The 17390-nt window shown below is 41.4% G+C and overlaps 1 protein-coding gene across 2 annotated transcripts; it reads left to right on the forward strand.

The window, feature by feature from the left end:
• Positions 1-1401: 1401 nt before the first annotated feature.
• Positions 1402-16677, forward strand: LOC124118039 (uncharacterized protein YegU-like). Of its 2 annotated transcripts, none has more exons than XM_048397162.1 (9): positions 1402-1684; positions 4024-4149; positions 6397-6546; positions 7642-7785; positions 10014-10168; positions 11925-12081; positions 14261-14419; positions 14540-14670; positions 15654-16677. In XM_048397162.1, the coding sequence occupies exons 1-9, from the start codon at positions 1673-1675 to the stop codon at positions 15742-15744; spliced, it is 1125 nt and encodes a 374-aa protein (XP_048253119.1). In that variant the 5' UTR covers positions 1402-1672; the 3' UTR covers positions 15745-16677. The 2 variants fall into 2 exon arrangements, with proteins under 2 accessions (XP_048253119.1, XP_048253120.1); XM_048397163.1 differs by lacking the exon at positions 1402-1684 and adding an exon at positions 2056-2351.
• Positions 16678-17390: the final 713 nt, after the last annotated feature.

A 17390-nucleotide genomic window follows, 5' to 3' on the forward strand; every position in this document is an offset into this window, starting at 1 on the left:
TGTCTGAACACGTGAACGTAAACGTTTATACACTACGGCTTCGAGTGTGAGTGAGTTTGGTTTAACGCCGCTTTTAACAGTATTCCAGTTATATCGTGGCGTGTCAGCTTAATGTGGGAGGAAAGCCCGAAGTGATGCAGGTCTCAGACGTTTACCACTTCGGTGAAACCCACGAGCACGGGTATGGTGCTGACAAACCTAGAAACATAATCGGGGCGAACCGGGATTCGAACCCACAATCATAAGTTTCTGGCCTGCCTAAGGGACGCAACTCTGCACAGCGATATTCGGCTTCGAATATGGACCATTCATATGTCATGTATAACTTATGTTATGGCCCGGGAGCCCCCATCAACTTGATACAAAGATTGATTGAAATCAGTCACTCACGTATTCACACATATACTGAAGCTGCATCACGATGCATCTGTACTCGACGAGGTCGTAGTATTCCATCAGGTAGGCCGGGCGACAAGCATCAATAGATTGGGACTACGTCATCGGAGTTTCTACAATCGGCATGCAAAATGGACACCAGGATATACACGGGTGTGGGTCGATATCTGCAATAATAGCTTAAATCGCGGTACTTACGCAGCTGTTAATCGAACCACATCACTGCGATAACTCACAACAGACTTACCGATGAGGAAGAGACTATATTGATGATCATGAGCGTCAATCATCTGTTGGGACCCGTGAAGATTCCGGGGTAAAATAGGTCTTCAGCAACCCATGCTTGCCGTTAAAGGCGACTATGCTTGTCGTAAAAGGCGACTAACGGGATCGAGTGGTCAGGCTCGCTGACTTGGTTGATGCATGTCATCGATCCCAATTGCGTGGATCGATGCTCGTGATGTCATTCACTGGATTGTCTGGTCCAGACTCGATTATTTACAGACCGCCGTCATATAGCTGGAACATTGCTGAGTGCGGCGTTAAACAACAAACAAACAATCTGTATAATAACTATGCGACAATCATGGCACCAAACCACTTATGCTTTGCGTTCATGGAATTATGTGTATCGCTCGTGTGCCGATGTATCCTTTGATCTTGGAAAATCCAAGCAGATTCAAATCCAAATGAAAACAGTATATTTTTTATTTGCCCAAATGCTGAGTATGGCGTCGATTAATAACATTAAATATTTCTAATTAGACAAAATGCATCCGTGAAAAGTGATGATATGATAATTAAGCGTCAATTATTGTTTACTTCCACTTCTTGATTCGCATTATATGATATTGTTGTTTTTCAAAGATGAATTATGTAAATGTCAAAAGTATTTTGAGTCTCAACAACGGCTTGTTTCGAACCTATACGTGCATTCACAATGTTCAAAACTGAGCACTTGCGCATTCACATTGGAGGGTCACAGTTATCTCCCTTTGACGAACAATCATCATCGGATATGTCTTGTTTGTTATTCGCCATTTTCAGTATTAACCCTGCGTCGAGTGTGTAGTGTATCATCGTATATACATTGACTCTGTATATGTTGCGGCAAATGTAGAATGGTTAACATTGAAGGAGAACTCCGATGTTGACGCCATGACAAATGTATGCGCAGGAGTGAAACGAGGAAGTTCTATTTTTAGTAACTTAGTATAAATAAGCTCCACGCTGGCAGATCGTCATAAGACGGTTAGTTAGGAAGTCAGCTACAAACATGGCCGAGTCGGTAAGTATTTTGTAATGATCTGCCTGATTGATATATGATATATTGAGAGAATAACCAACGAGCTGCAAGACCTGTAATATTTTTTATTGCCCAAATACTGAGTATGGTGTCGATTAATAACATTAAATATTTCTATTCAGACAAAATGCATCCGTGAAAAGTGATTATATGATAATTTAGCGTCAATCATTGTTTACTTCCACTTCTTGATTCGCATTATATGATATTGTTGTTTTTCAAAGATGTTTATAAAAAGTGAATGATGTAAATGTCAAAAGTATTTTGAGTCTCAACAAGGGTTGTTTCGAACCAATACGTGTATTCACAATGTTCAAAACTGAGCACTTGCGCATTCACATTGGAGGGTCACAGTTATCTCCCTTTGACGAACAATCATCGGATATGTCTTGTTTGTTATTCGCCATTTTCAGTATTAACCCTGGGTCGAGTGTGTAGTGTATCATCGTATATACATTGACTCTGTATATGTTGCGGCAAATGTAGGAATGGTTAACATTGAAGGAGAACTCCGATGTTGACGCCATGACAAATGTATGCGCGGGAGTGAAACGAGGAAGTTTTAGTAACTTAGTATAAATAAGCTCCACGCTGGCAGATCGTCATACGACGGTTAGTTAGGAAGTCGGCAACAAACATGGCCGAGTCGGTAAGTATTTTGTAATGATCTGCCTGATTTTTAAATGATATATTGAGAGAATAACCAACGAGCTGCAAGACCTGTAATATTTTATCCGGAGTTATTGGGGTGCAGGCTAAAACGGCACGTCAGCAAAACGCTATCGATTTCTCGGGCGAAAACGACACCTCATTTGGCGAAAACGGCTACTATTTGTCAGGCGAAAACGGCACCTTCTTAATAACGATAAGAACAATTTATGTAGTAGTATATGTGCTTTATTTACACGCTTTATTATGTTATGTTGCATGTGATTTAGTCATTGTCTTGTCAAGATGATGGTCTTCACTTAATTGTGGATTGTTTGGCAGAAGCTCTAAAAGTTTCTTCAAGACCTTGACGTACACAAGAGGCACCAACTTGAAGTTACTGCCGGCACGCGTGAGTGAGTGAGTGAGTTGGGTTTAACAAATTTTACGGCAAGCGTGGGTTGCTGAAGACCTATTCTACCCGGATATTCACGGGTCGATTTTGGTTCGAATTTCGGTTCGCTCCGATTATGTTTCTAGGTTTGTCAGCACCATACCCGTGCTCGTGGGTTTCACCGAAGTGGTAAACGTCTGAGACCTGCATCACTTAGGGCTTTCCTCCCACATTAAGCTGACACGCCGTGATATAACTGGAATACTGTTAAAAACGGCGTTAAACCCAACTCACTTACTTTCGTCTAACATTTTTTCCTGATGCTGATTTGGCTACAATTGCTTTGATATAATTTTGATTGAACCTTAATCTGGTTTTGTTTTCCTAAAATACATACGTTCCACTGTCATGGTGCAGGAATAACGTTTGTAATTAGACATAACTTAATATTTTCTCTAAATGCATTGATAATAAGATGCCCTAATGTGCTTGTCTGGGTAACGTACCTTTATGAAATTGGATTTTATGTCGAATGTTTTAAATCAAATTTCGAGACGCCGAAATTAGGGCTGGGACGGGTAACTCGGGTACCCGGGTCGGGTGGGTACTGAGTAGGACCCGGGTACCCACAGGACTACCCGGACTCGTGGTCAGTCATTTGAAATATATTTTCATAACAAAACTTTTCTAGAACTCTATGGTAACACTACAAGTCACTAATGTTCGCATTTCTTTCTGACTATGCACCCATTCCTTCTGATTTTTTGTATAGTTGAATAAAGATTTAACTTAAGTCAACTTCAGCGTATGCATGACCAGATCGTTTAATACATTTATCTAAATACGTTTTGCAAGTGCTGTTGTTAAAATAAATTCCCAATCGGACATCTCTTGAGACCTACAGTGGGTACCCGGGTAGGGTCGGGTAATAAGGGGGTGGGTACCCGGGTAATAGATTTGGACTCGTCACAGCCCTGGCCGAAATATTTCAAATGAAATCTCGTCTCGTCTCGACTACATAAAAACAACTCAACTTTACTTTCATGTACAACGTCGATATATTGAACAGAACTCTACCCTCCAATCACGAAATAAGACATGTCCACAAATCTTAGGAACGAATGTCAACGTACTACGCCTTGTAGACATGTAGACAACATATGGCGTCTCAGAAAATATTTTAATTTAAATGTCTTTTACGGTCCTACGGGAGATACACTTTCTGTATGGGCCCCACCCATTTATTCATTGTAACGGAATTGACGTTAATGTATTACAGGAACCCATCCCCGAGGCTACAGAAGGCTACCCCCGGGAACAGATCCTAGCGACGCTATACGGTCAGGCTGTGGGGGATGCTATTGGGCTGTTGACAGAGTTTCTCACAAAACAGGAGGCAAAGGAGGTGAGTACTGATCTGCTTCATTTAGCAGCCGCTTCAACTTTTTCTCAATACAGTAAACTACGGTTATAACGAACACGATTATAACGAACTGGCGGATATAACGAACTGGTTTTGAGGTCCCTGCCATTTGCTATATAGATGCTGTATATATGCTTATAACGAATTACGGCTATAACGAACTCAAATTTGTGGTCCCTTTGAGTTCGCTATAACCGTAGTTTACTGTATTCTCTTACCCGCATTGATACCGCGGGCAGAAATAGCGTTTTGATATTGTATTAAGTCGCTGTAAACTATATACAGTAAACTACGGTTATAACGAACATGCTTATAACGAAGTGGCGGATATAACGAACTGGTTTTTAGGTCTCTGTCATTTGCTGTATATATGCTGTATATATGCTCATAACGAACTACGGTTATAACGAACTAGAATTTGAGTTCGCTATAACCGTAGTTTACTGTACATAACAATCGCCTCCGCATATATATGTAGTTCGTCCAACAAAATTGTTTAAATAGTAAATAAACACTAGGTACACAGTTTGGAATGAGTGAGTGAGTATGGTTTTTCGCCGCTTTTCGCAATAATCCAGCGACACAGAATAGGTCTTCAGCAACCCATACTTGCCAAAAAGGCGACTATTCTTGTCGTAAAAGGCGACTAACGGGATCGGATGGTCAGGCTCGCTGTTCACGATATTGATCACTGGATTGTCTGGTCCAGACTCGATTATTTACAGACCGCCGTCATATAGCTGGAATATTGCTGAATGCGGCGTTAAACAACCAACCAGCCAACCAACCAACCAACCAACCAATAATTCAGCAATATTACGCTTGGGACACCAGAAATGGGTTTCACACATTGTACCCGTCGGTGATATTGTACTGCCTCTAACTAATGAACGGGGAAGGTCTTGTCCATCGAACCTTCATAATTAACCTGAACGCACCTTCTCTATTTTACTTTAAACCGTGAAACACAGTCCTTACATGTAAAAGTCCCCTGTCGTCTAATGGCAATCAGGGGAATGGGTGGCCCAGTCGTCTAGGGCGCCGCGATTCGCTGTGCAGAGTTGCGTCCCTTGGGCACGCCAGAAACCTATGATTGTGGGTTCGAATCCCGGTTCGCCCCGATTATGTTTCTAGGTTTGTCAGCACCATACCCATGATCGTGGATTTCACCGAAGTGGTAAACGTCTGAGACCTGCATCACTTCGAGCTTTCCTCCCACATAAAGCTGACACGCCGCGATATAACTGGAATACTGTTAAAAGCGGCGTTAAACCCAACTCACTCACTCACTCTAATGGCAATCTCATTGTCATAGTTAAAGGCTCTGTAACAGTGACGAGTTACCTATGTATTGAGTTGTAGTTGTAGGCTCAACGACATATTTGTGCGTTGAGAATAATGGTCATGTCTGAAGTGGTTGTGTATCCCTCTAAATGAGAAAATATGAGCCATCGTCTTGGCTTTTATCCACAAATGAACTACTGGTTGCTGTAGCTGACTATTGAAGTCGGATATCCCTGTCATCCCTCTTGCGTTTATAGGTTGATACTGTCTTCAGTGGATTCATTAATGTTACTATTCCACAGAGACCACGAATCCCACGAATTGATAAATTTTAGGATTCGTAGTTGAATCGTAATCAGTCCGTGAAATTCTTAACTGATTCGCATATATTCGTAGTTAGTTCTTACAATTCTTGAGCTATCCGGAATTCGTGGCAAAAGTTTTGAGCTGTTCAAAGTTTTGGCCACGAACTCCCGATTAAAAAATGTCGTAGTTAATTCGTAACAAATTCGTAATGCATTCTTAGGCATCGGAACTGAATCGTAATCGATTCGTAGGCATTCGTAGGTATTCTTAACTCATTCGGGGATTCGTGAATTCGTGGCTTTACGACGAATCGGCTACGAATCTGTCACGAATCCCACGCATACACGCCGAAGCAGGTGCGATCCAATCACGAATCAGCTACGATTGTCGGCAAATTGGGTATATAAGGAAATTAATATTGATAGTAGTGAATTCTTTACAATACTCATGCAATTCCAGACGAATCCCATGAATATTCGTAACTCTATCGTACCTGCATCGTAACTAGATCGTAGAGCGTCACGAATTGAACCAGAATATTTGCTAAATTCCACGAATCCTAAAATTTACAAATCGTGGCGATTCGTGCTCTGTGTGGAAAAGCAGCATTCGTGTTACATGGTTTTTTTTTACTTTCAGCACTTCGGCAAGGTGAAGAAACAGCTGGAGTTGGAGCACAAGGATCTGTGTGTAGACTCGCACAGGAAGTCGTGGGAGGAGGGCGACTGGACGGATGACACGGACCAGATGATACTCATTCTACAGTCTCTTATAGATAATGATGGACAAGTGAGGTATACTCCCTCTTGTAAAGTTATATACTCCCTCAACACTCTGTTATAGGTAATGATGGACAGGTGAGATACATACTCCCTCAACACGCTGTTATAGATAATGATGGACAGGTGAGGTATATACTTCCTCAACACTCTCTTATAGATAATGATGGACAGGTGAGATACATACTCCCTCAACACGCTGTTATAGATAATGATGGACAGGTGAGGTATATACTCCCTCAACACTCTCTTATAGATAATGATCGACAGGTGAGATATATTCCCTCTTGTAGATAATACTGGACAGGTGAGATACATACTCCCTCAACACTCTGTTATAGATAATGATAGACAGGTGAGAGATTTTCCCTCTACAGTTTCTGATAGATAATGATGGACAGGTGAGGTATACTACCTCTTGTAGAGTGAGTGAGTGAGTGAGTTCGGTTTTACGCCGCTTTTAACAATATTCCAGCAATATCACGGCGGGTGACACCAGAAATTGGCTTCACACATTGTACCCATGTGGGGAATCGAACCCGGGTCTTCGGGGTGACGAGCTAACGCTTTAACCACTAGGCTACCCGAATTTTTATTATGCCTCAAAGTGAGATTTTGACCAATCAGAGAGCAGAACTACTGACCCCACATAAGCCCGTATACCGTCAGTAACAGCCATCTTGGATTTTTCAACATCCACCTCACAAATTTCACATAAAAATTCTGGTACAGAAATTCGTTATTTGACACTGTTTTGTGTTTTAATATAATTAATGTTGATGTGCAAGGACGTTCATGTTTTTTGGATCACGTTCGTGACTTTAATAAGATTATATAAAGTTAAAATTATCAACAAGGTTTGTCCTCTGATATTTGAAGATTAGTCTTAGGTTGTAAGTGTTAAGTTTTGAGTTTTAAGTTTTGACATGACATGTGCGACAAAAATACCAAATAGCGTAACCTTTTCGGCATAATAAATTCGTTATTGTGTCTTTAGTTGCCGTGTACGGCTGACGCCTCGCCCAATATTTTTCTGCTAACCTAATATGACACCTATACGGCAACTAAAGACTCCATAACTAATAATATTTATTTCCTTATTCAGGTGATACCTGCGGATTTTGGTGGGAAGTTAAAGACTTGGTCAAAGAAAGGTTTTCCTGAACTGAATGATGAGAGGGGCATAGGACTTGGGAGAACCACCAAGGCAGTCCTGTCTCACCCCGAGTACCCCCAAGAGGCACATAAGGTATGTGATGAGAGCGGGCGGCTTCCTTATTCCTCTTTTTACAGGCGGTCGTATTGTAGGATATCTTATTCCTCTTTTTACAGACGGTCGTATTGTAGGATATCTTATCTCTCTTTTTACAGGCGATCGTAGTGTAGGATATCTAATTCCTCTTTTTACAGGCGATCGTAGTGTAGGATATCATATTCCTCTTTTACAGGCGGTCGTATTGTAGGATATCTTATTCCTCTTTTTACAGGCGGTCGTATTGAAGATATCTATTTCCTCTTTTTACAGGCGGTCGTATTGTAGGATATCTTATTCCTCTTTTTACAGGCGGTCGTATTGTAGGATATCTTATTCCTCTTTTTACAGGCGGTCGTATTGTAGGATATCTTATTCCTCTTTTTACAGGCGGTCGTATTGTAGGATATCTTATTTCTCTTTTCACAGGCGGTCGTATTGTAGATATCTTATTCCTCTTTTCACAGGCGGTCGTATTGTAGGATATCTTATTTCTCTTTTTACAGGCGGTCGTATTGTAGGAAATCTTATTCCTCTTTTCACAGGCGGTCGTATTGTAGATATCTTATTCCTCTTTTCACAGGCGGTCGTATTGTAGATATCTTATTCCTCTTTTCACAGGGGGTCGTATTGTAGGATATCTTATTCCTCTTTTTACAGGCGGTCGTATGTAAGGTTTCTTTTGCTGCAGTCGCAATGTAGATCGATCCCCGTGCAAATTCCGGGTTAGAATAGGTCCCCAGCAACCTGTGCGTGATGCACGAAGACCGTGTCAGCGTACCCCGATGTCGTGAATCGTTGACCGTAATATCAATCTCTGGATTGTCTGGTCCATTCCCGATTTTAACAGGCCGGCGTCCTGTAACTGGAATCTTTGGAACAGTATTGTTAAGTGTGACGTTGTACAAAAAACAAACTATCTATGGAACGAGTTATCGAACTGACACTCTTCTTCCCTGTCAGCTTTCATACAAGTCCCTAAGACTTGACTATTTCGAAAGTACCACCAGTGACACTTTCGCGTAGCGTCACAAGCAATGAACATGTGAATGGAATGGCGCATGTCAAATGAACTTATCACCTTACCAACTATAACTATGATCAAATCATTTAATTGCTCGACTGGATACAATTTGTATGTTGGAATATCAGCCTATTGATAATGTCCCTTTGTTTCTTGCTGAGTTTGTGTCGAGATTAAGACATTGTGATGAACAATATGGGCTTTCTTTTATATGTTTGAAAGTTCTAAAAGAAGCTTATGTTCACTGTTTAAACCTTCATTTGGACGTGAATTATATTTCAGCTGCATAACAATTAACAAGTTATGAATTTCTTTATCTCGATTTAGATGTGGGTCACATGATTTGTTGTTTAACGCCGCACTCAGCAATATTCCAGCTAGATGACGGCGGTCTGTAAATAATCGAGTCTGGACCAGACAATCCAGTGATTAAGATCATGAGCATCGATCCACGCAATTGGGATCGATGACATGCTTCAACCAAGTCGGCGAGCCTGACCACCCGATCCCGTTAGTCGCCTTTTACGACAAGCATAGTCCCCTTTTACGGCAAGCATGGGTTGCTGAAGACCTATTCTACCCCGGATCTTCACGGGGGTGGGTCACATGAACTCAGAATTGAAACGGGGCGTTACTGTAAAGAACCAACAGAACAACGGATTTATTATGCTATATTTTGTGACAAATATTGTGTCGAAAATGAATATGATTTTTTACTTGTATGTGAATACTATTGTGAAATCAGAAACAAATATCTTGTTGTTTGTTTGTTGTTTAACGCCACACTCAGCAATATTCCAGCTATATGACGGCGGTCTGTAAATAATCGATCCACGCAATTGGGATACAATGACATGCATCAACCAAGTCAGCGAGCCTGACCACCCGATCCCGTTAGTCGCCTCTTACGACAAGCAAAGTCGCCTTTTACGGCAAGCATGGGTTGCTGAAGACCTATTCTACCCCGGGAAAAGTACTATAAACTACCGTCAATACATTAATTTCAAATGTTAATATCATTCACAAATGTTGATGTTGCACACAACTTGTTGATGTAGATTCATTGTTCAAACTAAACGCCTTACTCCTCATGTGTGACGATTATTGTAATTATAGGCCGTTGGCCCACATTACTTTATGAATAAAATAATTGGATTGAACGAATGTATGACTGACATTTGATAATATTGTCCTGTTTTAGGCAGCGTTTGATGTTTGGGAAGTGAACCGTAGAAATATCGCCCCTAATGGCGCCGTCATGAGGACGTCAATTCTAGGGATACACCAGTACTGGGACACTGACGCCGTGGCTGATAATGCCATTGCCGTATGTAAGACGAGCCATCACGACCCCAGGTCAGTACGCTTAATAGCATATTTAAAATAACGTTTTCCATGACAGTGACGGTAAGCTACAGAAAGTAGTATACTAGATTCATTAGGTTTTGTTTGTTTGTTTGTTGCTTAACGCCGCACTCAGCCATATTCCAGCTATATGACGGCATCAGTACACGGGTTTGTATTCACTGCGTTCCTGCATAATCCGTGAATACATACGGGCGATGTGTGGCGTACTGACGCGTCTGTTTAATGTTAAGTTTTGTTTGTTTGTTTGTTGTTTAACGCCGCACTCTGCCATATTCCAGCTATATGACAGCAGTCTGTAAATAATCGAGTCTGGACCAGACAATCCAGTGATTGGTATCATGACATTGATCCATGCATTTGGAATACGATGACATGCACCAACCAAGTCAGCGAGTCTGACAACCCGATCCCGTTAGTCGCCTCTTACGACATGCATAGTCGCTTTATATGGCAAGCATAATATGCTGAAGACCTATTCTACACGGGATCGTCACGGGTTGATTCATTAATCAATGCCCGAATCGAGAATTCTACATGTCGTCGTGGCATAGGTATACATTGAAGATTCCACTGACACATTCACAATTGGGATCACAGTAGATAAGGCTTCTGAAGTTTTGTTTATGATAACACAACTATTCATAGAGAAGAGTAGTTTGATAGCCGGAAACCCTGGTTCAACTCCCCCCATCTGGGTACCAAGTGTGAAGCCCAGTTGTGTCCCCCGTATGATGTCTCTGAACATTGGACCGCCTCCGTGGTCCAGTGGTAGAGCGTCCGCCCGGAGAGCGAAAGGTCCGGGCTTCGATCCCGGCCGCGTCATATCAAAAGACGTTAAAAGATGGTACGTGTTGTTACCCTGTCTGGCGCTCGGCATTAAGGGGCTAAAACAAGGACTGGTCGGCTCGGAGTCAGTATTCTGTGTCTGAGTGGGGTATTCATGTTAAACTGTGGCATGGTATCTCAGTGAGCTAGCACTATAAATCGGCATCAGTCCGGACTAGTACAAGCAGCCACACAAACACACAGACGTACATGCAGTCGCTATATAGGTGCAATATTCTTGGACGCGACGTTTAACCCCATTTCACCTCACCACTGAACATTGCTAAGTACAACAAATGATGAGTGATGATGCCCACAGACTCACAACGTTTCATAAATAAGTGTGGTGAGGTAGCGTAAGTGTTAAAGCATTGGTTCGTCTAGCCGGAAACCCTGGTTCGATTCCCCACATGGGTACATTGTGTGAAGCTCAGCTGTGTCACCTGCCGTGATCAGTAACTGAATGCTACTTTCATAAAGTGCAATTAGGATCACAAGTCAATAGCTTCCCATGTTTTGTTCCCTGAGGTTATGAATAGGTGATGAATCGTGATACTCATAGAATCACAACTTGTCAAAGATATGTGTGGTTAGGTTAACGGTTTAAGCGTTGGTTGTTCGGGCCGGAAGGCCAAGTTGGTTTCCCTCCTGTGATATCACTGTATATTGCTGAGACGGCGTTAATCCATACTTGTTCATTTCCACAAAGAAGTTTATCCCAAGATACGACATACTTTTTTAATTTTTTAAATATAGACAGTAATATACTACATGCCTACTCAAAGTAAGGACATTATGACTGCTTTCAAGCCATCCCTCTTAGAAGAGACCGATTGGTGGTGGTTTTAATCGGCAGGTTGAAATTGTCTGACACATTAACGAGGTGTACTTGAATACTGAGATCTACATTTCGTTGTAGGTGTCAGGCCTCGACAGTGGCGGTGTCAGTCGCCATCAGTCTGATGTTGAGGAGGCAGGCTCAGCACATCAAGAAGAACGGCAGCTATGACATAGACAAGATTATACAGGAGTGCTTCCAGGTGGCGTCTTCCAAGTGTCTAGAGACAGATGAGCAGGTGATAACAAGTTGTTTCAGTCTTCATTGTGACCAATCAATAGCTATAGCTCCATTATGTTCGTTGCAATATCCTTTGGGTGATATTATGAACAACGATCCACGCTGTTACGGTACGATGAAATGCGATTGAGTGAGTGAGTGAGTTTTTAGTGATTTAAGTGATTTAACGCCGCTTTTAAAAGTATTACAGTTATGTCACGGCATGTCAGCTTAATGTGGGAGGAAAGCCCGAAGTGATGCAGGTCTCAGACGATTATAACTTCGGTGAAACCCACGAGCACGGTATGGCGCTGACAAACCTAGAAACATAATCGTGGCGAACCGGGATTCGAACCCACAATCATAGTTTTCTGGCGCGACCAAGGGAGCAACGGCAATGCAATTAAGACACCGATCACAGACACCCAATACATTAAGTCGTCTATAATTGCTGACCCACTGTGGATTCCGGGAAAGATATATCCACATTGTTCCATGTGTTTAGAAAGAACCACATAGAGAGGATCGGTTGGTCGGTGACAGTGTTGATTGCGTGGGACGTCGCTCATAATATCAATCACAACTTTGACTGACCCAGACTCGATTATCTCCAGACCGCTGACATTTCACTGGAATATTACAGACTGCGGCGTGAAATAACATTCACTCACTATGTCATAGACTTACTGACCATAATTTCCTATTGGTCATATATTAAGAAACCTGTGCATCTCAACAACATTTGTACATATCATTGTTGAACATGTACTTGTGGCTTGTAGTCATTGCCTATGACATAAAACAAAGACCAATTATTGAAAATAATTTAGTTGCCATTTCTAACAAACAAAAGGCATATAAGGATATCTCAAATCAAAACGAACAACGTACACGTTTTTATGTAAATCATACGTGCGTGCGTGCGTGATATTCCATCAATAACAGTTCAAATCTCATTATTATAGTTAGTGGCTTTTCATGGGTATGGATTTCTCAAGATGTGGGAGATCCACAGTTATTTTTATATTCATTTAAGCAAAGACTAAAGGATATATTTAGTCAACAGTGGCACCAAAGTATTTCTGAATCACTTTATCTCAGCAATTACAGCAAAGTAAAATCATCGTTACAAATTGAAAGATATTTAACTTGTTTAAATGATAAAAGTTTAATCAGAGCTTATTGTAAACTTAGAATTTCATTGCATAATTTTAATGTAAATATATGTCGCAGGTCCAAAGACGGTGATATTATGAACTCTATTTGTACAAACTGTTCATCCGGAGAAGTAGAGGATGAATATTATGTCTTACTTACATGTGAAACGTATTCCCATTTATTGTATAAATTTCTCCCCATGTTGCAAGGTACTTTTAAAGTTAAAGTTAATGATAAATCTGCTAAACTCTGAAAATCCTGATATGATCCATGCTGTTTCTGTATTCGTAAAACATGTCTTTAAAATGAGGAATGTGTAACTTGATTTAAAATCTGATCATGTACATCACGTGACAATGTACTATGGGCCTTGATGCCTAAAATACTGAATAAACTGTCTGTCTGTCTGTCTGTTAAATCTCATTAAAATCAGATTTTAGTTCTCACTATCGCTAAGAAAGACCTGAGGACGTCCCATTTCGGGTCACGGCAGAACGTACTTCCATCCGACTAATCAGAGCGTCGCTTGTCAGATCTGGATAGTGGCACTCGGAATGTGCTTTCTATTCGTTCAACGTGGAAAAGGTTAACAACGGGTATTCGGAACGATATTTACAAGCTATACGACCTGATTCGGTCAAAATGATCGTCAATCTCTTGCTTCAATGGGATAGAAATGTGAAACAGAAGAGACTTTACATACCCCGTGTTTAGCACTGCCATGACAATCTAGGCCAGCTATCAGACATTCCAGAATGTTCTTTGCTCAGTTTTCAAATTTTGAATCGATATTTTTCAAAGTGTCGTAAGCACTGGAACTAGCCAGTTTGAAAATTTTGCCGTAGAGCTTGAGAAAGCTACTTATTGATTTGTTAATGTCTACTTCGTGTCAGCCATTTCATTGGTTGGTCAAAGTTAGTGAAACGTCATTCTGGCGTGACCTTCATTGGGGTGTCCTCCGATCTTTGTTTAGCAGTAGGGAACACTAAGATCTGATTTTAATGAGACTGTAACAGTTCGGTCTATTTTATCACACCCAGAAAAAAGAGCTGAAGAAGTACCTACAGTGTGGGAAGATACAAGACCTGAAACTATGTGAGTTGGGAAAGATCGGCTACACCTACAAGTGCCTGGGCTGCGGGTTCTGGGCACTGAAACAGAAGGACTTCAGGAAGGCACTGCAGACAATTGTTATGGAGGTTTGTTGTGGACATAATAGTACTTTCCTTTGAATGCTCATATTATTTAAGTGCATTAAGTGTATTCTACACATCTGAACGTATTTATTGTTTTTTAATACAAATGTTCTGTCTCTAAAGGGGGGTGATGCTGACACCAATGGTGCTGTAGCCGGAGCTCTCCTGGCTTGTAAGTTAGGAATGTCTGCACTTCCGGTGTCATGGGTGTCCAAGCTCAAGCACAAGGATTGGCTGGATGAAAAAATTGAAAGGTAAGGACATTAGATATAAAGCGTCACCATGATGCCATTGAACAACAATATTGAAGCAAGTGATACAGATGTCTGAGTCTACACCGAAACGTCGCCTCAACGGTAATTACGACTTGTGTATCCACAAAAAAAACTGCCTTTGTTTATCACATCAACATCAAAAGCCACTCATGATCAAAGAACTTGAAATGTGAACATCTTTATAAAAGTCCCGAAGTTTATGTGCATGTGCAGAACATTTATCATCCAAAAGTTGCTCCCACAGGAGTGAGTGAGTGAGTGAGTTGGGTTTAACGCCGCTTTTAACAGTATTCCAGTTATATCGCGGCGTGTCAGCTTAATGTGGGAGGAAAGCTCGAAGTGATGCAGGTCCCAGACGTTTACCACTTCGGTGAAACCCACGAGCACGGGTATGGTGCTGACAAACCTAGAAACATAATCGGGGCGAACCGGGATTCGAACCTACAATCATAGGTTTCTGGCGTGCCCAAGGGACGCAACTCTGCACAGCGAATCGCGGCGCCTTAGACGACTGGGCCACCCGTGCCCCCCTGCTCCCACAGGAGATATCGCTTGGGTGAGGTCAAGCGATATCTACACTGTAGATATCGCTGCAATGAAATTGCATCACAATGCTTTGCAGACCATTGTGACTTCATTGGTTACCATGACGTCACAATCAAATGACATCACTAATGGCCCTGCTACTGAAGCTGTTAGCAGTACTTTTTACACTTAAGACATTGCTTATAACTGTCTACAAACTGAAAAGTTGGAAGAATGATATTGGATGATAAATAAAATCTCACCCTCATGTCTTTTGATATCAAATATATCAACACTCGTTGATAAAAGTGGAAAAAATCCTCGGCAAGCCTCGGAGTTTTCCCACTTTTATCAACTCGTGTCGATATATTTGATATCAAAAGACAGTCGGGTGAGATTCTCTATATCTCTGCAACATGTTTGCTTTGAAATTGCAGATTTCTAAACATTTTGGTGCGAATGAAAGACGGCAAAACAACAACATCTCCAGAAGCTGCTGATCAACCAAGTCAGGACCAAGAAGGTTAACACACGAAGATCATGACACTTGTAAATGTCAGTCCTGTCATCAACTTATGGACAAATTAATATCGTATAAAAACACACGTTATCAAATTTGATCTGCATGTTCACTCTGAGAATCACGAATTTGATATGTGTTGATATTTCGTTTTATGCTAACGCTGTGATACTAACTGTAATACTGTTCAGAGCAGAGTAAAAACCAGTTCACTCACTCGTTTTTGTGCTAACCTGATCTTCCCAGTGGGGAAATCTTTGAATATATCAAGTTTCCCTCAGTCTAATTATAATTATGTACTGTGGATATAAGACGTGTATAATATTGTTCGTATATTTATCTGAACATTTCAGTTTCCTGGGTTGAAACATCTGTTTGCTAAAGTGGAAATTCTTTTCTGTTTAGTCAATACGTTTGTTGGACGAAGGAAGTGCTGTGTCATCAATCTTTATTTACAGTTTCGCAGTAGATGTGTAGTTTTTGCAGTTGTATATGATGCATATTAATGTAAATGGCATAGCATATTCTTGTGCACAGTCCATAGATATTACCAGCGGTAGAGGAGAGTAGTGGCGGGTCGTCAGACCGGGTTTGATGTACCTATACAGGTAGGTGAAATGTGTGAGTCTCATTCCTGGTGCCTCCCAGACGTGATATAACTGGCATTCTGAAGCTCACCCATGTTTGAGTTCCTTGAGCAAATTTATCCACTTGACATGAGTGCACATTCATTCATTCTCTGGCACTGCCGTGTTGTATTTACTTAGTTTTTCGCTATTCGTTGCATTGTGCAGTGCAGCATCTTTGCATCATTTTCACCACTGCCATATATATTGTTTCCCTCGCCATTAGTACACGGGTTTGTATTCACTGCGTTCCTGCATAACCCGTAAATACATACGGGCGATGTGTGGCATACTGACGCGTCTGTTTTATGTCAAGTTTTGTTTGTTTGTTTGTTTGTTTGATGTTAAAAGCCGCACTCAGCAAGATTCAATCTATATGACGGCGGTCTGTAAATAATCGAGTCTGGACCAGACAATCCAGTGATTGACATCATTGCCATCGATCAACGCAATCGGGATCAATGACATGCACCAACCAAGTCAGCGAGCCTGACCACCCGATCCCGTTAGTCGCCTCTTACTACAAGCATAGTCGCCTTTTACGGGTTGCTGAAGGTCTTGAAGTCAAGTAATGAATGAGGTCATGTATAATTTAAGGAAGTGAAATGAGCTCTACTCATTGTAGGCGAACTCTTCCTTTGCCTGATATTGAAGCAAGATGGCCGCATGGCTGTAGCACATGTTGCACGTGAAATATTGCTGTTTGTAATGTGAGCGCTGATTGGACACAGTATCCGCTGGTTTCCCTTTGATTCGCTGTGTGAAAATAGCGACGGCACTGCAAAACTGTGATAGAGGACCATAGGATGGTCGAGCCCGTGAAGAATTGACCACGTGTTTCAATCGATCCTGCTAAAAAATGTGTGTAACATCACTCAAAAAGTGTTTATGTCAGAAATGATTCATATATTACAACCCCTGGGGCCCGGGGTTATAACATGTCCCGAACACTCCAGTGCTGGTGGTGACAAAATGAGATTAGGTGGTCAAAATCCGTGGTTTGGTTGAATTGCTAAACAATGGCAGTT

The sequence above is a fragment of the Haliotis rufescens genome, unplaced genomic scaffold (genome assembly GCF_023055435.1).
Source record: "Haliotis rufescens isolate VD_foot unplaced genomic scaffold, xgHalRufe1.0.p SCAF_16, whole genome shotgun sequence".
In the NCBI taxonomy this organism is placed as follows: domain Eukaryota; kingdom Metazoa; phylum Mollusca; class Gastropoda; order Lepetellida; family Haliotidae; genus Haliotis; species Haliotis rufescens.

What these genes read in the sequence shown, in the direction of transcription:
- LOC124118039 (XM_048397162.1), top strand. An exon ending in ACCCCCAAGAGGCACATAAG is followed by an intron (nt 7,786 to 10,013) that starts GTATGTGATGAG and finishes GTCCTGTTTTAG; the next exon opens with GCAGCGTTTGATGTTTGGGA. An exon ending in CTGGATGAAAAAATTGAAAG is followed by an intron (nt 14,671 to 15,653) that starts GTAAGGACATTA and finishes TTGAAATTGCAG; the next exon opens with ATTTCTAAACATTTTGGTGC.